Raw genomic sequence first — 27,322 nt, 5'->3', positions numbered from 1 at the left:
CTCTGTACAGTGAGGCCACTTCCTCTGCCCGGGAAGGCAGCCCAGGAAGTACAATGAGAGGGTAAAATTGAGTTCCATTAGGAGTTAAGATCTTATCGTAATATTCCGAAGCTTGGCAGAAATTCTGTCGACCACAGCAAATGAAATGAAAGCTGTATTAGGTTTGAGCATTTGTAGGTTGTGTATTTATTTTAATTTTTTTTATCTTTGATACATCTGTATTGGTAATAATTACTGAAGCATTAGGAATAAATGTAATAATTCCATCTTCTCAAATGTAATTTTGGCACAGACTATATTTAGCCATAAATTGGTGTGCATAGGCTGTTGATGATGATATTGTCTGTGTGATTGGGGAGTTTATTAAGCAACCTTGCTATTCACATTGCACTGTGCTACTGATCCTGTAGGCCCCATTACTTTTAAGGATCAGTGCAGGGTGTCAGCACCGGAGCGTCCTGGTGGCCCAGCTTTGGCTGACAGTACAGCGTGGCCTGTCTCTGCCCTATGTGTGGGCCTTGGCCAAGGGACATTGGTAAAATGAAGAGCATGAAGATGGTCTGGTGATAGTACCTGCAAAGAACATAAGAAATTTACAAACGAGAGGTGTCCATTCGGCTCATCAATCTCGTTTGGGGAGAACTTAACTAATAGCTCAGAGTTGTTAAAATCTTATCTAGCTCTGATTTAAAGGAACTCAGGGTTTTAGCTGGCACTACACTAACAGGGAGACTATTCCATACTCTAACTACACGCTGTTTGAGGAAGTGCTTTCTCAAATTCATTTTAAAATGTTCTTCCACTAATTTCCACTTATGGCCACAAGTCCTCGTATTAAAACTAATATTGAAGTAGAAACCTGTTAGAATCTTAAATACCTGGATCATGCCCCCCCGTTGTCTCCTTTGCTCGAGACTGAACAGATTTAGTTCAGCTAACCTCTCCTCATAAGACATTCCTCTAAGACCAGGAATCATTCTCGTAGCCCAACATTGCACCCTTTCCAAGGCAGCAATGTCCTTCTTAAGGTATGGTGACCAAACCTGCACACAGTATTCTAGGGGGGGTCTTACCAAGGAATTATATAATCGTAACATCACCTCCCTTGACTTAAACTCCACACACCTACAAGGAAGAGGCCTTCCTGATTTACTAGAGTTAGGACTGGGGGGGGGGTGGGGAAATGGAGCCACTTTCCTGTTGGTTACATGGCACCCCATGGAAAGGATGGGGCTCGGCGGACAAGAGGTTGACTGAGATACGCTGACCTGCCTTCAGCATAGACACTGGGCTGGTGCCCGATTCCATGGGTGCTGTTTCTAAGCCTTTGATCCAGCCCATGTTTGCAGCCACGTGGCTCTGTGAGGGTCTGACTGTTGTGTGATCTTGCCCCTGTTTTTTCTGTCATTCCCTCTCGGCTCAGCTGACTGCCCATTCAGCCCCTGCTCTGTGGGGTCCATCTGCTGTCACCCTGTGGGGGTTCTGGGAGGGGCTCTGTGAAGTTATGATTTCAGAAGCCCCTGAGTAACATTGGGGCCAAGGATTGGCCTGGGTCGGGGGCCCAATATGAGATGCTTTCATGGGGCCCAAACTTTCGAATGGTGTCCCTGGGCCTGGGGGTGTTTCAGGGGAGCAGTTCCAGGCCCTCCTCACCAAAAAGGCACCAGGGATCGTTCACTACTTTCTAGGCTCTGTTGTTAAATCTCTTTGGAGACCCTAAAAATAATGAGGAGGAGATGAAGTTCTTGTAACAGCAGTTGAGATTATACATGATCTGTTTGTTTTGTGTGTTAATTTATTTAGGTATTTTGTTAGTAACTCATGGATAGATGCACAGTGTTGTATGATTTCTCTTTTTTTACCCTCAAAAGACACTTTTTCCTTTTATTCCTTTGCAGCATTATGTGATGTGTGCCTTCCCTACATTGTCAGGCTGTTATTCTTATCAGCTTGCTGTGTTTTTGGCTACAGAATGCCAAAGTTCCTGCAGCTGGAGCTGAATATCTGAAGTCAAAAGGCAGCTGTCTGATTCTTCCGCAATTGCTCCGCTCTCTTCGCGCCAATGCCGTTGGTAAATAATGCATTGGATTAGCCATCTGGCTAGTAATGACCAGTTGACCAGCCCTGGGAAGGCTCATGTAAACGTCTCTGTTCTCTTAACTTCAACACCTCTGACGTGTTCCCTGAAAGGAGCAGGAGGTGCACTCATCTCGGATTAAAAGGAAAGGTGGACTTGTTGACATATTTACATTACTACTGCAATGTTAAAATATTTGCTATGGTGCACCCTCTTGTGTGTGTATCTTGTCACTGCTGCACCATACAAATGCCCAGTTTGATGTTGTGTTATCATTATCATATCATTAGCTGATTTGAAAATATTAATGTTTGTCGGCTTTTCTTGTGCACCTTCAGTGGGCTAAATAGTTACGTCTGTGTATTCTGGCTGGTCATTAACTCCTCCTCCTGTCTTCTGTTTTCTCTTCAGATACAAACCATTTTTTCCGTTCCAAGTGCAGCCTCCACTGGCCGCAGCCTGTGACCTTGATCTCTCTGTTCACGACAACCACTTGGTGGAAGGCCGGCTCAGAGTCACCCTCGTGGAGTGTAGCAGGTAAGCCAGCCATCGGCATGATATCCATAGCATGTTAGCGGTTAGCGTGAGGTAGCCGTTGGCATGTAAACTAGGAGCATGATAGCCAGTATTGTAAACCAGCCTTTAGCATGTTAGCTGTTAGCGTTTTAGCTGTTGGTGTGTGTGTGTGTGTGTGTGTGTGTGTGTGTGTGTGTGTGGATGATTTATGTGTGCAGTCCATCCCCATTGTGGTCTCAGGTCTTAAGGCCCAGTGAGTTCCTTGGCAGTTTGCTGATGAGCACTTGTATTAAGATATATAGTAGCCCCTCCCCACCTCCATCACTGTACTCTGGTGATGAATATATGGAAACTGGCCAGCAGACTGGCAGCCTGATGGGGGAGAGGAATGCCATTGATCTTCCGTCCCTGCAGTTGGACTGCTACCCAGCATCATGTGCAGGAGAGTGTGAAATGTGAAGCCTCCTCAGGAAGGAGCTTTATGGGTCCTGTCACCCTGTAAGCCTCCCCTTAAATACTCTCAGCCATGTCTCTTTTCTCTTGAGAAGTAATGAGATTATAATGTAGGAATACTGTCTACATACTGTATTTATGTATCTAATCAGTCATTAATATGCAGCTGTTTGCAAATCTGACCTCACACTCTCAGCTTCCTACAGTACTTACCCTCTCTCTCCCCTGTCAATTCAGCTAACTCTCTGGACTGTTCCCCTTTATCGAATATTAATTGCTATGCTGTCGTGTCATTTCCCAGTTCTGCCTTGCCTTAGTTTGCCTTTTCGGGGGTGGGAGTGACTTGCGGGCACCTGCTGACTTTGTTACATGCCGCAGTAATGGGATCTGTCTGGTGACAGTGCCAGCTACAAGCCTTAAAATGGGTCTTTTGTCCTTGTGTGCTGGCATGCCCCCGCCCCGCGGCCCATGCCCCATGTCCCCAGCGCCCCCGCCCACCACATTCTGCCCTCATGTAACATTAACTACGCCGCTGGCAGTCTGTCCTCACACAAGCTACGGAGATCAGCCTCTGCCACCCAAGGAGGCTCAGCCGGCTCACATCAATAATGCAGTGGCACCTCCGGATGGCACGCCAATACAGCCAGTGCGGCCAGGAGCCCACTGTAGCTTTTCTTACACTGGTGGCACCCCCCTCTATTCCCTCTTAGGTTCTCTTTGATTTTATTCCTTTTAGCCCTTATTGGTTGATACGTGATGATTATGTGGCCCCCCATGATAAATGCAGACTTCATTTGTTCTGATCACTGTCACACAAGATGATGGCACTGATCTCATGGCCAGCTTCCTGTTGCGCTGACTTCCTCTGGGTGCCATTCCTTGCATGTGTCACAGTGCGTCAGGTGATACACGCACCCTCGTCATTACACATGGAAAAGTAGCGTGTTGCACACAGAATCAGCCTCTGCTTACTCCTGTTAAAAAAAGAAAATGGACTCATCTGATCTGACCTGGGACCAAGTATTCAGATGGGCCCACTAGGGGGAGACAATGCTCTCCCCCCCCCCCCTCCCATTTTCTTGTCTCAGGAAAAACAAGATAATCTTTACATGACCGACAATAAAGGCTTTTTAAGTCTAAATTTTCCATGTTTTATATTAATAATTAAATCTGTGCTCATCACCTGAATAGGTGCAATAAGTTAGTCTGCTGTTGGTTAAAATAAAATATCATCTGTACTGGCAGCTGTTCCTGCAAAGACAAGCCTGTAGGGGTCAGCAGATGACCATTTTGATGCTCCACTTGCAGTTTTACTGGAGCTAATATACACTTTCTATGAATGTTATATACTGTTTTTTATCGCATCATGACTTTCCAAGCTACCATTCCCAACATTTCCCAGCTTCCGCTTTGATAACTGGAAAGAATTCAGTGATGACACACTGGTAATTGCTGGTTTTAGCAGAGAAATCAATAATGACTAAGGGATGTGGTGGTTTTTCCTAGGATTTTTAAAGCCGTCTATATAGCAGGAATACTTCTGTGCTATTAGCTGTTGTGCGACTGATCCCACATCACCTGGGTGTGTCTCTGCCCCTTGCAGGCTATTTATCCTGGGCTCATATGACCGGGAAACGTACGTGCACTGCACCTTGGAGCTCAGCAGTGAGGAGTGGAAGGAGAAGACGAGGAGCTCCATCAAGACGGTGAGTGAATCAGGGCTGGCTGGAGCAGGGCAGCTGGCCATGTCTGCCCCCTGGTGGCGGCGCACTCTGTTGCCTCATTTTCACCAACTCAGTGAAACTAACTAGGTCCACCTGCTCCCACCACAAAAAACTGGCCCTGGGTCAGCAAAAATGGTCCGATACACCACTACAGACAATTTGACACCATGATGGCAGCAATAGGGGGATGGGCTATCGCGTCCAAAACTTCTGCACCGGGACAATTCAATCCACGGGGTTGCCCACTCGCACACGTCTGGTGTGACTCTCACACTTTTTGACTCTTAGGCTTAAGCAAGAAACCTTATGGGAGGTCCCCCCCCCCCAGGTCCAGAGAAGGAGAGATTTCATTTGTGGCATTTCGAATGTGAAGACACTATCAGACCTCAATGCAAATCTGCTCTAATTGCAGCAATTGTGAAATGTTAACATTTCAACAGAGACTGCCGTGGCCATCACATGACCATTGCTGGAAAATGTCAAGTGTAATTATGCTCTGATTGGCCATTTTTTGCTGTTGCAAAATCCTTATGTTTTTATTGCCTTATGGGGAAAAATATTTTCGTGGTTTGAAGATTGCATATTTATTTTGTTAAGTGCACATGAAGAAGTAGTAGCACATCATAAACATCTTTGATCACAGATTATTTTTTATAAAGCCAAAGGATTCTTAGAACATACTAATACCCGAAACCCACACAAACACTGAACCAGTTTACACGTGAGTCTCCTTGGCCAGTTAACGTTCAGACCACCAGTTACTCGCTCTCCTTGAAACATCAAAATGAATCTACATTCATTTATCTCCATGTCTTTTTATTATGATCCATTTCCAAACGTTCGATGACATTAATTTAATCAACACAAAACTCCAAAGTAGGAGAAATGGGTGTCGGTCCAGATGGATTTAAATTTTTTTTTTTTTATCTTATTAAGCTCCTTATATCTTCCTCTTGTATCACACACCCAACAGTGTCTCATCCTGGCCACAGCTTGGTTTCAGTGTTCACCGAATATCCCTGTTTTGATTACCGTGCACCGAATGCTTTGTGCTTGGACCTGTATCAGTCTTCATCCTCTGCTATTCGGGCTGCCTTATCAGCCGCTTTAAGCGCAGTCTGTGGCAGGATGCAGGACCAGGGATTAGTGCTGACAGAGTCTCTTATAGGTCCCTGTCTTCCCCGTCAATCGATAGGCTGTGGCGCCCACATCTTTGGTGTGTGGCATGAAAGGGCGAGACCCATGTGCAGGCCCAATGCATCGCTGCTGTCCTCAGCCCTCTGTAAGACTGCAACCCCAGCCAGTCTTGAGCCCATTGTTTGAGGGGGGCTTAGGAATGGATGTCTTCTAAAAGTCCATCATCCCAGGTCCCAAAGACCTAAGAACACCTTTGCGTTCACACGTGGGGTGGCCACTCTCCCCTGGCCACACCCCAGCAGACTCTAGCACTGCCTGTCTAAGTCATTTAGGTGATTGCTTGCTGGTATATGAAATTGAGAGCAGTTATTGCAAATACTGATTTTATAGTGGTATCAGTCAGCTTAGTCAGTACAGTCTAGGCACGGCATATCTAAATACACCAGCAAAACCCGTACAGCATACTGAGGAATGTCTATTTATGGCAGGCCAATAATGAAAGTCATAGGATGTATGGCAGCCGACGCAGCTGCTGGTTACAGCATCCGGTGAGCCATGCCTGCAGTAGTTACCCATGTCCTGCCTGGCTCGCCCTCTTTCAGCTCAGGGCTGTAATCGTAATCTCCCCTTGTTAGACCGTCCTTTCCCTTTTCAGTGATTGTATGCGTGAATTCTTGTTTCTTTTTCAAAATAGTCCAAAAAATTTCCATTCTCATTCATAACATAATTAACCTCTTTGGTTATTTTTCTATCTATGTATTTAGATAGGTCAGCATGTTAAATGATAGTGTCGTGTTCTGTAGGTATATGTTCTAGACCATGTCAAACAGGATCACATCTCACAAGAAAAGCTGGGAGTCCAAGTCTCCGGAGTCTGTGTTCAGTGGGTCGCTCTGGTTTCTGCCTTCACATCACTTTGTGCTTTTCTCCTTGATGTTAAGGAAGATCTCTCCCTATCCCCCTCTTCCCTGTCCAGCAAATCAATCAATAGCTGAGATTAATCGCTCATCACTCTTTTCCAAATGATGTGAGCACGTGTTGAGGGAGGAACTTAACACTGGAATAAATTCAGCAGCCAAGCGGTGGAAACCTCTTTGTATTTTGGGATGTCCAGTCCCTCGCCTGGGCGCCTCTCCCAAGTTTGTTTGCACATCTGCCTCGGTGATTCCGTTGTTTTATGTTGGGGTTGATTCTCCATGACAGCTGAAGGGTCGACGTCACTCCGCTCGTTCACACATGCCAGAATTTGGTCTTGTCATGCCACATAGAGCCCTTCTTTTGAAGCTTCTCCATCCTTGTCCTGGCAGGGGAAGTAAATCCTTATAGGTGACTCTCATTTGCTCCGCAATACCCATGTTAGTTTCAAGCACGTGGCTGGCTGTAGGAGTGGTGGAGGAAGCTTCTGGAGATATTGTCACTCTTCTCCACCAGATGTCCTCATGTGTCCTCATGGGGAATCGCAGCGCAGCCATTTGTTGTCACCAAGGAAAGCAGCCATGCGTATACAAGCTAAAGAATGGTTAAGTGATTGCCTCCCTTTTCACTGGCAGTTTAACCCTCGTATACATAGGATGTCTGTCTCTTGTTTTTTTTTTTTTTTTTTTTTTTTTAGTTACCCAGTGTATCTCTCACACACACACACACACACACACACACACACACACGTGGGGTACAGTCCACCTCCAAAACAGGAACACGTCAGTGAATACATGCGCACACACACACACACGTACACATATACGGAGACGCGCATTCACTGTGCTGTTTCTGTTTCAGAGGTGGGCCTGCTGTAGGCCCTGGGGTTGGACCTGTCTTTTGTCATTTTCCATGCTGTATTGCTGTGCTCTGCCAGGTCGTGACCCTGCAAGCAGGTAGGGGGGGGGGGGGGGGGGGCGGGGCGGGATCCGTGGAGTGTTTGGATCTGCCGAGGCTGGTTTCTGTGGGATCACGGCATGCTTGATGCTGCCACCACATTACTGACTTCCTGCCATTTCACAGCAATGTGCCCCGGATGCGGCTGCCTGAGCGGCTCGTTAAGGGCCTATTATCTCCCATGTGACACAGAGGGCAGAATAAGACAGATGCAGAAAGGAGGTGCTCGAGCCGGACCGCTTCGGCGCCGACGTGACACACAGGACTCCAGCCAGGCCAGTGGCCACATGTGCGCTTTACCTGCTGGTCGCCTGTTCTTTTGAATGAAATATCTGTTTGACCAAGGTTGTTTAACTCTCCTCATTGGCCTATAAGGTGTAGCTGGGAGCAGTGGCAGAATACCGCAGAATGTTCATGTTGTGGTGATTGGGATACATGTGGACAGGCAACGCGCATCCACTCCCAAAATAAACTCTCAATGGAGCTGCTGATCTGAGATTCCTACCGTGCCGTGACTGACTGACAGCCTTCAAGTCCTGGTTAAAATGTAAATCCTTAAATACCACCGTGATAACGAAAAAAGCGGACAGATTTAAAGGTTGTCGCTAGCTCTCCTTTGTACCTATTCGAAGTGCTTCATTGAAAACAGTTTCTGAGGAAATGTGATGTAAATGAGAGCTAATTCATTCAGGTGAATAACAATGAAGGAGGAATAAACGTCTGAGCGCTACAGTCGGAAGAACCGATGTGTGCAAGAGCAAATTAGAATGCACAAGAGCACTTTTTCATCTGCCGTGTCTCCATAACAACTACTTTGTACTGCAGCTCAGAGCTGTCCTCTATGATAAGCAATTGCCAACATGAAAATTCAAATGACAGAAGATGGCAACTGAAAGCTTTAATTTAGACTTCAATAGGTTTTTCCTTTATTTATTTATTTTTGCCGGGAAAAAAACCAATGGACTTCAGGCAGCTGATACCCCTCACTGGGCTCAAATCTGAAAACACCACTTTTGCTCCCGCAATAAACCTTCCAAAATATCACCGATGTAGGCTAATGAAATCTCAGTGGACTAATGCAATTTAGCGTGTGAATCAGGGACGCTGTTGAATTCACGTTTTTTTTTTTTGTTGCGGTTTCTGCTGCGAATATCATTAGTAGCAATCATGATGAATGTTAATATGGAAATGTTGTGGTTGTAATTGTAAAGGCTTATTAATAATCACCGAGTAATTTTGGAGGAGAAAAGGGCATGATGCAAGGTGATTGGCCAGGTGTCAAGGCTCATTCAGGTCCACATGTGATTTAGATGGATGACCCCTTTTTGAGTATTTTGAGTCGGAGGTGTTAAGCCTTGGCTGTGCCATACGAAATGGTGTCATTTGGAAGCTCTACCGGTTCCTGAATTTCTTTTAGCTGTGAAATAGGCATTATTTATTCCAACATTAGATAAACTTTATGGATGCCAGCTGGAAATTTGTATGTATATAGCAGTGAGGTACATAAGGTGCACGAAAGCATGCAGTGCAAAATAAGGGCAAAGACAGTACACAAATTTAAAAAATATATTGAAAATAATATTAAGGAAATAAATAAATATTGTACATTTATGGATGGTATATGTACAATAAAAAAAAAGCTACATTTTACTGCGTCATCAGTGGGATGCTCTCCTGACTGGGGGTGGGGAGTGGAAATGCTGGGAGGAGACAATCTTCATGTACCTTCAGCACCATCGTCTCCTGCAAAAGCATCTTATATTTTAAAGAATGATTATTTCCTGCAGCAGTGAAATGTGCCACCCCAGCCCCAAGGATCACACTAGGGGGTCACATGACTTCAGATTTTTTAATGTCCCCAATGACGCCATGAAAGTTGAGTCGACGTTGACTAATCATTGGTGGCATCAGTAATAAACCACAAAAGAAGAGAGTGCTTCACAACAAGGGACAATCTGTATTTGCAAGACTTGATACATATGCTGCCAGCGGACATGTAACATCAACAAGTAGAAATAATGACAAATTTATACAACAGTAACACTTGTATGCTACAACTTCCAGTCTGAATGACGAATGGTTGAAATTTTGGTATAACACTTTGGGTTAAAACAAAACTCGCTGTCGTAAGGCCCATCCTTACCTAGCATTTTTCCTCCAACCGGGTCCATTATGGTTTGTGAACCTATTTCTGCATGGTTCTGCGAGTTTCCACCCAAATAAGAACAGATTCCAAACCCCAAAAAACAGTTTTGCATTGAGAACCAGGGAATAGTTGACCCTGTACGATAACAGTGATATAATGTGAATAATGGACATTTATACATCAGGGATTTTGAGATCTTTTAAGTAGTGATTATCCCAACAATATCCCTCATCCAGTATGGCAAATGGGTGATTGTCCAATATAATCAGCTAATATTGCAGTGGTTGCTTTGTTAGTTCTGGTGTTGCTGACTTTGATTAACTTTAAATATCAGCCAGCGATATTGGTATATTAACTAGTACACCATGCATCTTTGCATTATGTTTGTTCCATCTTCATAAACACAATGTATGATGCTAAATAATAATAATATTTCTTGCTTTATTATTAATGTTGATAAAAATAGCAATCTCTATTCAGTGGAAAAAGAAATTCTGATTCACAATCTACTCTGAATTTTACAGACCTACACTGAAACACGCTGCATGCCTTTTGCAAATAGTTTTTTTAAATTATTATTGTGTAAAATGAAAAAAAAATTAAAACATATTTAAATACTAGCGATGTAACGATACACTCAACTCGTGATCTGATAATTATATCGTGAAGTCAGAATCTTTTCTCACCGGGGACCGGAGACTTTCATGTGAACAATGGGCGCAGATGGGAACCAACCACGGGCAGTTGCCTGCACACCACAGGGCGCACACACTCGCATGCAATCAAACTACAGGGCCAATTTAGACTCACCAATTAACCTATCCTGCACGTTTTTGGACCGTGGGAGGAAACCGGAGCCTCCGGCGATAACGTGGAGAGCATGCAATCTCCACACAGAAAGGACCTGGGACTGAAAGCAGGGTCTCCTTGCTGTGAGGCAGCAAAGCTAACCACTGCGATACGCGCCGTCTGGCCGTGCATCCTCAATCTCAAATTCGCTCGCCATTTCGCATTTGGTCAAAACCAAAAACTGACGTCCAACGTCGGCATGAATACGCAGTGACATCTGACGTCGAACTGCCGTCGTTAAATCAAATGTAATATTACACAAGTTTTTTCTGTTGAAGTACTGTGAAGTACTCCTAAAGTAGCGATATATTTTCCACGTCAGCTGGCTTAAATCGTCATACATTTACATCGATTTTTACCGATTCGCGATTCATCGTTACATGCCTATTAAATACAGTAATTAAGTATTTATACTTCGTTGGTCAAATTATAAAAAAATTACCTATTGTTCAGTTTCAGCAACACGCATAGGATAATCTTAAAATGTCCCATGTGAGCGTTTATAGCCTGCCACTAAGGCTGCACATTTATGAAAAAAAAACATAAATCCAATTCTTTTTCTTAGAATTAAGATCGCAATGTGATTTTTGTTGTAATAAATATTGGTGGATTTACAAATTTAAGTTCAACAAATTTCTCAAAACCCTGTCTAGCAGTGATTTAAACAGCTTGGATGAAAATGATTATGATTGTCTCGGAGAACGCATGCATTGCTCATGAAAAAGTAGGTGAGGTAAACTTTAAACTGATTTTATATGCTAGATATTCTTGAAAAGGAATCATCATTAAAATTGCTAAACTTGATCATTTTTTTCCCCCTGTGGCAGAGTAAAAATGTTTTATCAAAACCTAAACTATATCTGTTTACAGAACTGAAAACAAGAAAAAGCCAGATCTTAATCTGACTGGCGAAGTAAGAATTGCGCATGCACAACATGCAGTTGGTATTAATATCGCAGACTGGCCTGCCCTATAATATACTGCAGCTATTTTTTAAATTCAGTACAAAATACCCCACCTTGCACTGTGATGTCATTCAGTGCTGGTACTGGATTTTATGCCAGTGGAAAACTATTTTGAAGTACTGTACTTTTGTTACTTTCTTGCAGTACCAATAGTAAGGTACCTGGTGCAGTGGAAAGAGAATGCAGAATTGTGGAACGATTGAGACTCTCGGGGGGAAAAGTTGTTTTGATTTGATTCAGCTGATGTAATATGACGGAGAAGAACCATTGTCATTTAGAAATGAGATTACATGGAGGTATGAATTGAGATCAGGATTGTTTTACGATTAATTGTGTAGCCCTGTCTGCCATCTGTGAACTGTGACTAGTGTGGGTGGCCCTGGTTAGACGTGAAGGGAACGCACGCCCCTGGATCATGGCTGGGATGGTTCGGGCATTTAGAACCCAAATTCGCGACACATATTGTTCATGTCTTGTGTGTCATAACTCACTTAGTTTGGTGAGCTTGACATTTGAGATGTTATCGTAAGGCCTGACCCACCTGGTGCTACCCATATAAATGCCTTGCCTAGGGCCATGTGGCTCCAAGTTTGCTGCTAATTGGATGTGGCAGTGAATCGCTGTCCGGCTGCCTGGCAGGGACTTGTGCCCTATAACCATACACAAATGGATCTGACATGTGCTAGTAGATTAAATTACGGGCCAGGCAGGCAGGCAGTGACAAGGAGCGAACTCGTCGGGCCGGGACGGGCATCTGCTCAAAGGCAGCCCATGGACAGCAGCAGGGTGACTGTGGTTTTTTCCCCCCAAATGTGGGGGGGGATGCCATTTCCTTTATATTTCACGTGGCTTCCTTGTCTCTGACATGGTCATACTTATCAGTGAGGCACTGAAAAATTCTCCAGTTTTTTTTTGAGGGAGTGTGTGTGCGTGCGTGCATGCTCGTGTGTGTGTGTGTGTGTGTGTGTGTGTGTGTGTGTGTGTGTGTGTGTGTGTGTGTGTGTGCAGTTTCAGAAAAATGAATGCCTTATCACTTCCTCAAACAGAACCCGAGACACTCTTCAGGTTCTTTCTCTCATGATTTGGTTTTACTGGGTAGTTTGGCCAAGATTTGTAATGATTTTCAATTGTCTCTCCTGTGAATGTTAACACATGACCGAGGTGACACACTCATCATGGCACTACATCCTGCATCAACGTGCTGCCAACATCCATGTCTCTGACACAGTGACATCAGCCACATCTTCCTTGTGCAGATCTGCATTCAACAGTAGCTGCATTAAGGCACCCATTCGGTGCAGCTCTGACCGGGGAGTTTGATGCTAGCCACTGAACCGGAATGGTATTTGACATGTTTTGTCTATAGGGAACTCCTGAGCACCAACTTTTACCTGTTGATGTTGACAGAATGTGTTGAATATAAAAGTAGTGATTGAATGGGGCAACCATATTCACCATAGTGGTAGACTTTGAATTGCAGTTTGGCTCACTTAGACTTGGGGTGGTGTAGAGGGAAGGGGGAGCTGGATGCTGTTAGTCTCCTGACTGCATCCGCTGGTTTTCTCATTATACTTGAATGCATGCTGAATACACAACTGTAGTTTATAATCAGTCAATGTGGAAAATGAGTGATTTTTATATTAGCTTTCAGCTTTCCTCAAGCTTGAAACTGCTTTGTAAATTGTGTCATTGATTTACTAACACTTCTGTAATTCCCCTTGTCATTGTAGCTATTGGCAGCATTTTGGGGTATTTTGAATGAAGGTTGTAATTCTGTTTCTCACTCCCATTTCTGTTTAAAAGTGTTTATTTCAGTTATATATGCACATACATTGATGTTATATAGTTTGGCCATTTCGACGCCCTCTATTGTACTGTTTTGGTTATATACATATGTTGACATGGTTTGTCTGTATCAAGGCCCACTGTTTCTCTGTTTTGGTTATATAACCACCCACAGACTATTGTTTGGTCGCGTCTGTGTCCCCTGTTCCTTCCCTTGTGCTCGTTTTACTTGTAGCCTCATTGTGATAAAGTGACCATATATGGACATTTCTTAATGAATTGGGGTGATGAATTATATTAAACATCAATTAAATTAGGAGCTAATTCACATGTCTTTTATTTAAAGTTTTTTTAAGGGCTAATTTGTCTTGTGCTGTATCTTTGTGACATTACAAATGAGTGGCTATCGAAAACAGGCTTAATAAATGGCTTTTAGGTTCCAATAGTAGGATTTCATATGTCTGTTTTTCTCTTGACCCTGTATCTGTGATTGCACGCTCTAGGGATGAAATAGCAGTGAAAATGGCATAGCTGCGTGTGCACATGTAAGGTGTGAGGTTGTTTTCTGTGTGCCCTGGTTGATTGGTCTTCCCTCCTGAGTAATCTTGTTTCAGTAACTGATCGTCCTAAATTCAAGTCATGCTCCGCTTTTTGCCCAGTTTGGGACACAGATACTGGTTGTGGTGGGGAGGGGGGGTTGCTCTGGATGTGTTGATATAAAAATTGATTGTTCAGGTGCACAAAGGTGGCATGAGAAGCTGATTTAATTTATGCCACCGCTGCACATGTGAATAACTACAACAATAGATTATCACACCATCGAAAAAATCTATATTTTGCATAATTCCTCTCACTTTGCTTAGAATAAATTAAGCTCCGAAGCAGTGTGCACTGGATTTAGGCATCGCGGTTATTGTGCTGCACTAAACTGTCTTAAACGGCTGTACAAAAATATTTGGTCTTTGTGTAGTTTTTTGGGGGGTATTTGGGAGATGCTTGCCTGGATATGTGTGCTGTGTGACCTCTGTAATCATACTTGCATAAAGCTGTTCCTCACGGTGTTGGGTGGGGGAGTGGGCGTTCGGACGCTAAGCACCTGTAGCCCTGCCGCGGTCCATTTCCTTCGACTGCGACCTGCTTACAGTCTGTAGGAGGGACATTGTGGGCGGCACAATGGACCATTTGCAGGAAAAGAAAAAGCTTGTCGACTGTGTTGCCAGAGTGCAAACAGACCCGTGGGACAGCGTCACTATGGTGACAGGTGAACACACAAACGACTGTCCTAAAAGGCACAAAGGTGACCGTGAAGCTGTCAACATGTGTGGGTGAGCAACACATGTGTACAGATGCCTGTGGCCCTTAACATGTGCCCATTGTGTGTGGGGGCCACTGACGTTGCTCCGCTGCCTGTCCTGGCATCTACAACTGGCTCCACCAACCCCAGCCATGACTGAAATCACACAGCTCAGACTGACACCTTGTGCATTTGGTAGAAAAGCAGTGTTGGTTTAGCAGGGCGTAAATGACATGGTTTGGAGGGTACAGCAGCTCCTGTCTAAACACGCGTGAGATGTAACAGAGCTGTTTGTCAAAAAGGTTGGTGATAGGAGGCCAATCTTCCATGACCAGCTTTCCTATGCCTCAGCCAAAGTGAACAAACATGGCTCTGGCTCCGTGCTGGTAATTGACATTCTGCCGCTTGCCCAGATGACCTTGCAGTCCAGTTTCGCTGCTTTCAGAGATGTTAGAAATGCGCTCTGCTGTAGTTTGCATATTTTTTCAGTTTTTTTTCTCTGCTGTGTGTAGTGCTCGTGCTCATTCAGTACATTTTACATACAACGCTAAGTCAAGCTATGGTTATAGCTCGATTATGCCATATAATCGGACTACTGATCTTGCCCCAGTATATATGCACAGGAGGGGAATTGATTTATTGACGGAAACATGTCCAACTCTGCTATAGTAGGCGGCGATATGGCTCCTTTCAGCTTGTTAGTATTGGGCTTTTTCTAGTTGACCTATTAAGTCACAAACGTAAAAAAAAAAAATTAATAATAATGGATGCGTGGACAGATGAAGTTGGGCAAACTTTAATTGCGATTGCTCAAGGTAGCATAACAAGAAATAAAGTATTGCCATACTGTCTGAGTGAGTCCAGGATCAAGGATGAAAATGATTGACTGTCTCAGAGAACACATGCAGCACTCATGCAAAAGCAGCGAAGGTAAACATTAAACCGATTTTTAAACATATACTAGATAATCCTGAAAAGGAATAAACATTCAAATTCGCAAAACTTGCTAAGTTTGTTTTTTTCAGGTGACAGAGTAAAAATGTTTTAGTGAAACCTAAACTCCCTTTGCTATAATGTCCATTTACAGAACTGAAAACAAGAGAAAGCCTGATCTTAATTTAGTTGACTGGCGAAGTAAGAATTGCACAAACCAACACTTTGAAGTACCGTGCTTTTGGTACCTTGTTGAAGTACCAAAAGTACAGTATCTGGTGCGGTGGAAAATCAGCATGTTAACTAATGACTCTACCTGAGGTGTGTGTTTGTGAGATGTGGCTGATACGCAGGAGGTCTGTGTGAAATTAAACTCTGGGCGTATTAGGGCCGACTTAATGCTCACGATGTGGACACGTCATGGCCGCCACGTGTATTTTGCATTGGTACCATGTGTTGTGTGTGCACCTAGGAGAGGCATTAATACAGTATCACCAAAATTGGGGTGACAGTATGGTTACCTTTTGTGTTTATGGTACAGATAGTATTAAAGTAGCATCTGATCTGATTCAGAGGCAGTAGAGAAAATATTCTAAGCACCATTTTGTCCCTTTGTGTACAGCGTCCTTTACATTGGCAGTGGTATGTACAAAGAACAATGAAATTTTGTAACTTGCCACTCAATACAGTTCCAGTATTTATAAATCTTGGTGACAAAATTCTCTGAAAGCATGGAGTTTACATTATCTAGACCATTTATATTGTTATAGAAAACAAGACTTAGTGAGCTGTGCAATTTTAATGACTCCTCCTTTCCAGTATTATCTAGTACAATGGTTAGCAACTTTTATTGCAGCACGACCCAGTTTTTTCCATGCCAGTTCAATCATGACGCTAATCATGTACAGATTTAAATGAATCCTATGATTAAGCATGCAGTGCACCCCGCAATTTGCACCAATCAATGCCTATCACACAAATCTGATTGCTTGTGCCAGTGAATTAAGCATCTGGTTTGGCTTCTTGGATTGGTTGAGCGCTAAGCATTTGCAGACCCAAGACCGGTTATATAGGTTAATTTGAGGAGTGGGGCTGGGAAATCTGATCATGGATCAGCATAGGAGCTTGCTGGTTTTAAAATGCTTACATTTCCTACCTCTTGACCACAACCCAAGAAAGTACCACAACCCTAACTTGGGTTGCGAATTGCTGATCTAATATATGCTTAACATTTAAAGTTGACTGCCGCTGATTTTGCATGCGCTTCGCATGCTTTCTCTGAGCCAGTCCTAATCATTCATCCTTGCTCTTTAAATTGCTCATGAATAGACGTGTTTGTGAGAAATAATATTAGCTAATATTTTCTTCATAAATACTTGTACTAAATACTTACAATGCTTATTGCAGAAATAGATTTTTTCCAATATCCGGCAGCCTAATTACAAAATACCAACTATGATGCGATATCTGACAACATACAATGCAATATTCCACATGGGGTAGCGGCGTGATATGTGGCAGGTATGTGATATGTTGCAGATCGAAGTACCAGTACAATGTGGAGCAGTGCTTAAAAACAGAGAATGCTGCAGCAGTATTACAAAAGTAGCAACTTGCTCTAGAGACAGCGAGTGTATAACATTTCATGTCATCACAAGTGAGACAAGAAATGTGGGAGCAGACTATGGATTTCTCGCACTGCCACTTGGTGGACATGACCTGTAATTCCCTACAAAGTACACTGCCTGTGTAGCGTACACGTCACGCTGGGTATACATCGCGTAAAGTATATCCCGGCCCTTATACCCGTGTGATGAATTGTGTGTGAGCAGTGTGTCCGACTTCTGATGTGCCTGAAGCTCATTAACCACACCTCCATCGCTTTTGTAAGCACTCACAGCCTACCATACTTAAGTGAAGTCCCTTAACTAGCATCGACTAGAGGTATTTATCCAGGTAGCAATGTTCTTCCCTTGACCCTGGTTTAAGCTTCTGTTTTATATCTGCTTTGTGTTTGTGGGAGAAATGCAGTCCTACAGAAGGAAGATGTGTGGCTGCACTGCTCATACCCCGGGGCCAGAGCAGACCCTGCAGTAGCGTCCTCAAGTACCTGTTACAGTTTGAGGATGTGAGATGAAAGTCGGCTTCAGATCACAGTGCTCTTCCTCTCCCCCAGCTCCACGGGGCATTACCATCCGTAATTGTGGAAGTCTGTCTGGCCAGCACAGGTTCTTCTTGAAGCTTAATTGCCTTTTTTTCCCCGCTGCTGTATCTGAGTCACTGAGAATTGTGCTGCTGTTTATCGAGAAGCAGCAAATGTATTCTGAGATGGAGGTCGACTCTTGTTTGATTTAATTTGGTGCTGCATACCACTTAGAGAGAGACCCATGTCAGCCTTCTGTTTGATTCTGTTGTGCCTTTTCTCCTTCTTTTTTAATTTCAATTAACAAACCTTAAAATTTACTGAGCTTCTCCGCACCCAAGAATGAACAGCTAATACCACTGACACAAAACGATGTTCCTGTTGACTGGGGAGAAGTGGTATGCTGGTGTTTTACACAAGAGGGACACTGCTCTCTGGCTATAGTATCACATTTGGCTGCTCACTAGGCCTGATCCCTGGAGACCCCTGATGATGAAATCTCTCCTAGGGGACACTCTGTCGTCTTTGGTCATGTCACCTTATGCCCTGGAGTGTGCAGTGAGAAGGTTCTCCCAAACAGTCTGTCTTCTCTCTCCTCACTTTGTCAAGCTGCCACAGTTTTTCATGTAAAACGAAGTATACCCAATATAAAAGAAAGGTTGAAGGATATTGCTTCCACAGGATGTTTGCCACTGGTCATATACTAATATAGGATTTGTGGTATCCACAATGTTGACCTATACCCCTGCTGGTTTTACATTTAAATTGTCAGTGAAAATAACCAATATTTATCCATTCATTAGTTATTCTGAAACAGGTTCCTCACATGTTCTTCGTATGGTTCTGAAATGATCTGGTATGGATGGTGAGTACAGTTCTGAAGTTTTTCATATCAGTACATAATAAAAAATCATCTGGTCCTTAGCAGGCTTTAAAATTATTTGAATCTAACCCAAGGTGAATTTAAATCTAGCCTAAGGTAAGGTAGCACACAACAGATTCCACCATGTCATTATTTATTTAGCAAAAATATAGCCAAAATAGAGAAGCTATGTGTGAAACTAAGTACACCCCATGATTCAATAGCTTGTAGAACCACATTTAACACCAATAACTTGAAGTAATCATTTCCAGTATGACTTTATCAGTCTCACATTGTTGTGGAGGAATTTTGTCCCTCTCTTCTTTGCAACGTAGCTTCGGTTAATTGAGATTTGCGGTTGTTCTCTTATGCACAACTCTCTTAACGTCTCGCCACACCATTTCAATCGGGTTGACGTCGAGACTTTGGGCCATTGCCACACCTTGATTCTTTTCATTTTAAGCATTCGTTGTCGATTTGCTGGTGTGCTTGGGATAGCATTCTACTCATACATGACCAAATTTTGGCCAAGCTTTAGCTGTCGAACAGATGGCCTCACATTTGAAGTTTACAAAACTTTGGTATATGGAGGAGTTCATAGTCAGCTCAATAACCGCAAGGTGCTCAGATATTGTTGGTTTGAGGTGTTTGTGCTGATATGCTATTTTTGGTTTTCGCCAAACATGGAGCTGTGCCTGACATCTCTACTTTGGTCTTGTGTGTCCAAAGGACACACACTGGTGGTTTGTTCAGGTGCAACTTTGCAAAGCTGTGCTGTGCTGCCATGTTTTAGAGAGAAGAGGGTTTCTCCTGGCAACCCTTACAAACAAGCCTTACTTGTTTAGTTTTTTTCCAATTCTACTGTCATGAGCTTTAACATTTAACATGCTAACCTAGGCCTGTAGAATCTGAGATGTAGCCGTTGGGTTTTATTTGCAATTTTGCCGAGCATTACGCGGTCCCACTTTGGGGTGAATTTGCTGGGGCATCCACTTCTGGGAAGTCGGGCAACTGTCTTGACTACTTTCTACTTGTGACTGATCTTTCTCACTGTAGAACAGTGGTCTTCACTGCCTAGCTTGCAGCCACTTGCAGCCCCTGGAGGCCAGTGTGGCAGCCTGTGACTGAATAAAAACAAATAAGCAAATTATCCAGAGCATCAGATTTTAAATTTTTTTTTCGAACTAGATGCAGTACAACCTTCCGATTAATGTGCAGCTACGTAGTTAAATAACAATCAATTAGGGTGGCACACAATGAAGCAGGAATGAAAACGTATTGCACGGTCATGCTTTGCTAGCTAGCATTAAAATGGATCGGTTTGTTATCCAAAAAAGAGGCAATGATGAAGGTGAAGCAGGACCAAGTGGGATAAATGACACAGGCACATAAAGAAGAGGAAAATCCCTTCAGTACAAAGCAAAAATAGATAATTTCAGGAGAAATGGACCGACACATTTCATAATGGGTTGATGCACCACAAAGGCAGCTTGTCTTGTATGTACAAAATCAATAGTGGTTCTTAAACACAGTTGAAAGACATTTTACAATGGTACATTCTGTTTTCAATGCAAAATATCCACCTGGTATCTGCTATTGTTTGCACTAATAAATGCTGCTGCCTGCAACATATAATCACTGATAAACCGTTTAAAATTATTTTTATATCGTCATAAATATCATTATCACGAATTTCCTTCAAATATGGGATGTAATTTTGAGGTTATATTGCCCACCCCTAATATCATGTATTGTACATCTGAGGTTGCATTTACCTAATTTTAAGACCTGCGAAGTACCAGTTTTTAGAATGAGCATTAATGCCAAGCCATTTTTTTGGTCTCTTATCGCTCTTCTCTCCCTTTCTACCCTTGCATACTTGATGTTGTTAGGAATCCCAAGAATCGAAAAACATCCCCCAGCGTCAGACAGCTTCACTGCTGCTCTCCAGGCCTGACAATTTGCATAGTTCATTCCCTTCATCTCCTCCTTAATAAAATCAGTCCTCTTTTCAGGGGCTACAGCAAATGACAGCAACGTTATTATGGCGATTAGTCTCCGGCGGGATCCCAATGACTCCTGTTTGAGGGTGTCCGCTTTAGCCCTACCGTTAGCACCATTCTCCTACGCTTTTCCATAAAGGTGTCAGAAGACCCCACACCAGCTTTTTTTGCATAAGGTTTGAGATCCTCTATGTTTTGACCAGCAGTTCACAAAAAGGCTCGCTGTTCACTGTTGAGACACAAACATCCTATGGTGACTAATTATTTGAATGATAGTCTTTACAATATGTTCTGGTAAGCTGCTGAGATGGAAGACAGGTGACTGACGACTGAACAGGTGTCTGATGGGATACGTGACTGAAGTGCAGTGCGCGGCAATGGCGATTTTGGTGACGAGCAAACAGCAGGGTGGAAATTAGCTGTAATTACAGGCTATATCTTGCTCAGTAATTACTGTATCCTTTGTCGTCATCTAAACCTAGCATGTAGAGACTGAGTTCTTCCTTCAAATGGGTTCTGCAATTCTGTGCTTTGTTAAACTCACTTGAAATCAGATATTTCCCACAAATTCTGAAAACTTAGTTCATCTACAGCCAGTATTGTTCCTCCTGTAGTGCATTTGTCAGAGATTTTATTGCTATATGTGTGACTACACACATTTTTATAATTTTACTTACGTTTTGGAATCAAAAAACTTTGATATGCTGGTGCTTATGAATGTGCCAACTAATTCTGCTTTAAATGCAGAAGACATACAAGACGAGCATTATGGATCATGTAACACTTGAGGGACAACCTCTGAATTAACAGTGAACCATTCCAGACTTATGAGGTCACATTTGATAGCTCAAATGTATTTCTGTGTTAGCATACTGACACCAGGTTTCCATGCTTTCAATATTGTACCGTCTGTGAGCCTGAGCTACTGAACTAAGGTGAGGTGGGACCTCAGATAATGGGGACTGGCCAGGGGCAGTGTGGCCACCGGGGGCACCGGGAGATTTTCTGGTACGCTGGTGATGTTTCTGGGCCAGATGAGCTGCCATACACATCCATTCAAGTCCCCGCCCCCCGCTAAATTGGTATGACCCTACTTGGCATACATGTAACCATCCATCCATCCATCCATCCATTTTCCATACCGCTTATCCTACTGGGTCGCGGGGGGTCCGGAGCCTAACCCGGAATCAATGGGCACGAGGCAGGGAACAACCCAGGATGGGGGGCCAGCCCATCGCAGGGCACACTCACACACCATTCATACACGCATGCACATACATGTAACCATCGAGGAGAAAAAGTAATGGTACCTCCTAAAATTAAAAAAATCAACAAAAACAATTAAATGATACAAACCTATTTTGTGTGAAACTAAACTGTAGGGATGGTTAGTATCACTGATTTTTTTCCATGGTTGGTATCACCTATACTGATCTTGATGCTAACATTAAACAATTATATCAAAAAAATAATTTTTGCCAAGCCTGACCTGAGGTGGGGATTGGACCTGTAGTATGTCATATAGCTTTATTGACATGCAGTTCCTGATTGAAAAAATAAAGAAAATGGGATTAGTGCTACACACATACCTCAAGAAGCTACTTTTGTTTTAAGAAGGCATAATCTTTGGCTGATATTTTTTAACTTTCAGACAGCATAATTTTACTATCATTTTATTAAGTACAGATTAAATTTCCAGTTGATTTTGAAACTCTGATGGATTATGTTGCTACCTGTAGGAAACATTGGTTTGATTTAGTATATTCTGAAGCTAGAATAAATGTTCAGCTTATTTAGGAGTGCCTCCCATTCTAGTCTGTACCATGTCATTCCTGGGCTGACAGACAGTCTTATCATGCCCCCAAGTCTGGCTCTTCTCTTGCAAAAAAATATAAAGTACAAGGTAGTGTAATTATTTACATTTAAGACTCTTTTTATTAATTATTTTTCTTAAGCAGTAAAAGCTATAATGCAGACTGCTTGTTGTCAGTCAGATGGGGATACAGATGAAAGCCTGCAGCTACAAGTCAGGTCACTTCATGTCTGCTTTATCAGATCCTTCATCTTCTGAAGAGGATCCTACAGTCGGGAACAATCTGATTAATTTGCTTTTAATAGGCCTTTCCGCTTCATTTGAGTAATGAACAGTGACATTTCCAGAATGCCATTTTTATATGCACTTTTGCTAAGTTAATGAACATATACATTAATGTCATTTAGTTGGGAGAACCTGGGAACCTTTACATTTGAGAATTTCAGTATCCTGAATTGTTTTGTTGGCTTTGTGATGTAATTTACCTTTTTATGGTTTTTCTGTTTCACTCTGCATCCAACCATTATAAAAGCACATGAAATGCAGATAATAAAACTTTGAAATTAAATTAGCCTCCCTTTCTTCATCCTTGGGTTGTGAGCTGAGCGTTTATGTGATGGATAGTAACTCACTATTTCACGGCATGTGTTTTCCAGACGGAGGTTATCAAAGGCAGTTCTCAGAGCGTTGGTATGACCTTTCGACATGTCCCGGCCACCGAGGGCGATGTTGTGCATGTCAGCATTGAGACGGTCACCCCCAACTCACCTGCTGCCTTGGCTGACCTACAGAAAGGAGATCGGCTCATAGCTATCGGAGGTAAGAAATGTTTCCCCTTCAGTTTGTGCCTGCCCGTCTTCAAGCTGTACCTAAAATTTTGCATGTGATACCATAATGCCATTGCCGGAAAAACTGGTGACATGAGATAAATATCAGAGTTAATACCTGCAATGATGTATCTCAAGCCTTGTGAATTCTATATTTTTTGGCAGGTGTTAAAGTGACATCCTCTGTCCAAGTGCCAAAGCTTCTCAAGCAGGCTGGAGATAAGGTGCAAGTTGTCTATGAAAGGCCCGTACGTCACCAGATCCCACCCATGGGAGCCCTTCAGGAAGGTTTCAGCCAGTTGGAGGAGCCCAGTTTTCTGCCACAGCCCATGTATGAGGAAGACCCGGCCCCCATCACCACTCTGGATACTTCTGACAGCAAAGACATGGACTCAGAATTTGAGGAGCTAATCATGGACCCTAAGCCCATTATTAGTGACATCAAGGATGATCTCCTTACTGTTAACCAAAGTCCTAAAAGAACTGTGGCTAATCTTGCCACCAAGCCCCTGGGCACCATTTCTCCCATCTTGAACCGTAAACTGAATTTGTCTGGTCTTCAGTTGCCACTGAAACCACAGACAAAGGAGACACTCAAATCCTTGCCTCCTAAAAGCAGTGAATTGCCTGAAGGACCTCAAAGGCCTGCTGTCCCTCCTCCACCCCCCCCAAGTCGACCGCCAGTGCCCCCCAGGTCCCACATCAAGCTGGCATCAACCTCTTCAGACACCCAAAGTATGCAGGATGGAGGGGATGTGCCTTCAGAGAAACCAGAGAGGCCCATTCCACCTGCAAACAATGGAGACAAACAGCCCGCCAATGAGAAGGTTGCCGTCAAACTCCCAGATCAAAAGCCAGCTGTCAGACAAATGGAGACCAGCGAAGACCCGGCAGCTGATTACATTTCCCGCCGGCAAGATGCAGCCAAAGACAAGGTCTCGGAGGCGTCTACCAGCACAAAAGACAGCCTGGAGGATCATTTCACCTGGGAATCATCAGAGACCCTCTTACGTAACCAGTCTGCAAAATGGGCCAAGGCCTCTGTGGTTTTTGATGTAGAAAGCAACCATAAATACCTTAATGTAGCCCTTTGGTGTAAAGACCCTTTCAAACTAGGAAGTCTCTTGTGCTTGGGGCATGTTAGTCTGAAACTGGAGCACATCGCACTGGAATGCTTGTCCACATCTTCCTTGGAGTTCCAGAGCTCCTTCAGGCTGTGTCCCCCAGAACCGAGAGCTAGCGTGAGCCGTACAGCTCTGCGCAACCTCAGCACCCACAAGGGCTTCAACGAGAAGCTGTGTTATGGTGACGTCACGCTTAACTTCACTTACCTGAGCGATAGCGAATCAGAGTTCTCCAGCAGCCTGGTGGAGTTTGAGCGTGAAAACATCCAGCAGGAGGACGAACCATGTCAGCAGCAGCAGCAGCAACAGCAGCAGCAGCCAGTGCTGCCCCGTGAGGACCATGGCTTCGGCTCCATGCAGATTGCGGAATTCAAGCACAACTTCCAGGATACCCAGTTCCAGAATCCCACTTGGTGTGAATACTGCAAGAAGAAAGTATGGACCAAGGCAGCTTCCCAGTGCATGATCTGTGCCTATGTGTGCCACAAGAAGTGCCAGGAAAAGTGTCTCAGCGAGCACCCATTTTGCATGGCTGCAGACCGCCGGGGCGCCGACTCTGAGGCAAAGTCCACCATCAACAGAGCCACCACTGGCCTGACCCGCCACATCCTTAACACAAGCTCCCGGCTGCTGAGCCTGCGACAGGTGCCCAAAACCAGGTTGGCAGAGCAGGTGGCCGACCCCACTGTAGAGCCATCACCCAAGCAAACGCCCAATACCTCGGACAACGAGAGCAGTGACACCGAGACTTATGTTGGGGCAAGCCCTTCCAAAAAGGCCACTTCCACAAGTGGAAGCACCACTAAGCTGGCACGCAAAGAGGGTGGCCTGGATGATAGCGTTTTCATAGCTGTTAAGGAGATTGGGCGGGACCTTTATCGGGGCCTGCCCACAGATGAGCGCTCGCAGAAGCTGGAATTCATGCTGGACAAGCTGCAGCAGGAGATCGACCAGGAGCTGGAGCACAACAACTCCTTGTTGCTCGAGGAGAGGGAGACTGCTGATCCCCGCAAGAAAGCCCTCACCAGTGCGGCCCTTGCCAAGTCTGGTGAGCGGCTCCAGGCACTCACGTTACTCACGATTCACTACCGCGCTGGCATTGAGGACCTGGAATCCGTCGAGAGCACCTCCCCATCTGAGCATCAGGGCTTCAAGGCCAAATGTGGCTCGGAGGACACCCTTGAAGGGGCGGAAGACTTCGACACAGACACCTGCAATCCCCTGGATGTTCCTCTGCTGGATGACATCACGGAGGAGCAGATCTGTGTAGAGGCATTGCCATAGACATAGATGGGCGTGAGGCTTGTAATTATCAAAAGAATATTTTAATTTTTTTTTGTTTTTTTTTTGGCGTGGGGGTTTATTTGCAGGGATGGGGAGGTATAGAGGGTTATTAACGCTGAAATGGTTATGGGGATTTCCCAGTCGCAATGTTGAGAATATATTGACTGTACCAATAAGCATTACAAAGCCAATTCATTGTACGAACCTGTGCAATGCTGTCATTTGTGTGGGCAGCCTGAGCAGAATCATGCAGTTATCGGTAGGTGTATTTAATGTGCCGTTTCTTACAGTGTGATTTTATCCCCTCCATTTTCATCGTGTGCTTTTCGTAGCTTCTGTGTTTCTGCAACGACTTGGCACATGTGGAAGAATTCCAAGATCACATCACTCACATGTGTTTGGATGGTTGTAATCATTCTTTTTTTGCACTTTAAATATGGTCACTCTGTGTGTGTTTTTTTTAATCAAAATAAATAGTGGAGACAAGAGTTTTATTTGTTTTTAATGATGAGAAACTCATTGGAGAATTATACATATTCACTTGCTGGAGAGGTATAGTGGTTAATGGTTTTTAGGTTGGTTTTCTTCTGCAAATCTTTGAGAGGGAGGTAGTTGTGGAACTCAGTGTCAGTAAATGTTTAGGTGGTTCAATATTTCAAGCCTCTTGCCTGAAAACACTGTATACCTAACCTATAGGGAAAGATCAAGCAATTAGCTGGTGCCAGGTGAACTATCATTCTTTTACAATCTGCACTTTTAATCTGTCTTCAATAATGTTTGCTGTCTGTAAGCACTTTAAACTTAATGCTTTTGTTTGATCTGCTGTTCTCTTCTCATCTTTGTTCAGTTTTTTTTTTTTTTTTTTAAATCAATTTCTGTGTTAAATGCTAAAGGGGGGGGGGCAACACCAGTGAGGCCAGATGTTTTTATTTGTGTGAATTATTTATATTCTAGGGTGAAAATGTATTTTACCGTCTTTATTATTTTTTATGTTCATTTGTATGTGTATACGCTCTTGCTTAGTCAAACCACTATGGAGGGGTAGAATATGTAATCAAAATGGTAGATTAATATTAACTGATAAGAGCAAAATATCTCAAGTCAGAAGAAATTTCCTGCCTTCTCTACTAGTGAGCTCTTAAGTATGTTTGTTTTTCAGTGGTATCTTTGGGTCAGGTACATGCCGTTCAGTCTCTTTCCAGAGATGCTATTTTGTATGTGACAGAAGGCTTTTGGCTCAGGCCCTTTTTTCTTATTCAGTGGGTTATTGATTTGACCGGGAGACGGATGGTTTTATAAGGATTGGTGTTTGGTTGTCTGTGTTGGGAGGGCAGAAGCACGTTCCACTCAGCCCCAAAATCTCAGCTCATCTCAGCTATATGCAGCAGTTTGCAGCGTAAGCAAATCTTAGTCAAATGAAGCTCTTAAATTCTACAAAAACCTGGTTGATTGGGTGGGGAATGGGTGAGCGATGGTGATCCCGTCACTCAGAAAGCCAGAGTATCCTGAGATGAT

The 27,322-nt window shown here is 43.6% G+C and overlaps 1 protein-coding gene across 1 annotated transcript in view; it reads left to right on the top strand.

Annotated features, from left to right (window-relative positions):
* pdzd8 (PDZ domain containing 8) overlaps positions 1 to 26,295 on the top strand; it is a 45,794-nt gene extending 19,499 nt beyond the window's left edge. Inside the window, exons 2-5 of the mRNA XM_049007662.1 lie at positions 2,489 to 2,614; positions 4,650 to 4,752; positions 23,229 to 23,391; positions 23,565 to 26,295. Of these exons, the coding sequence (XP_048863619.1) occupies positions 2,489 to 2,614; positions 4,650 to 4,752; positions 23,229 to 23,391; positions 23,565 to 25,807 (2,635 nt within the window). The 3' untranslated portion in view covers positions 25,808 to 26,295. The remainder of the gene's footprint in view (positions 1 to 2,488; positions 2,615 to 4,649; positions 4,753 to 23,228; positions 23,392 to 23,564) is intronic.
* Positions 26,296 to 27,322: the final 1,027 nt, after the last annotated feature.

Source organism: Brienomyrus brachyistius, chromosome 3 (assembly GCF_023856365.1).
Source record: "Brienomyrus brachyistius isolate T26 chromosome 3, BBRACH_0.4, whole genome shotgun sequence".
Lineage (NCBI taxonomy): Eukaryota > Metazoa > Chordata > Actinopteri > Osteoglossiformes > Mormyridae > Brienomyrus > Brienomyrus brachyistius.
This window is presented reverse-complemented; position numbering and strand designations above follow the sequence as displayed.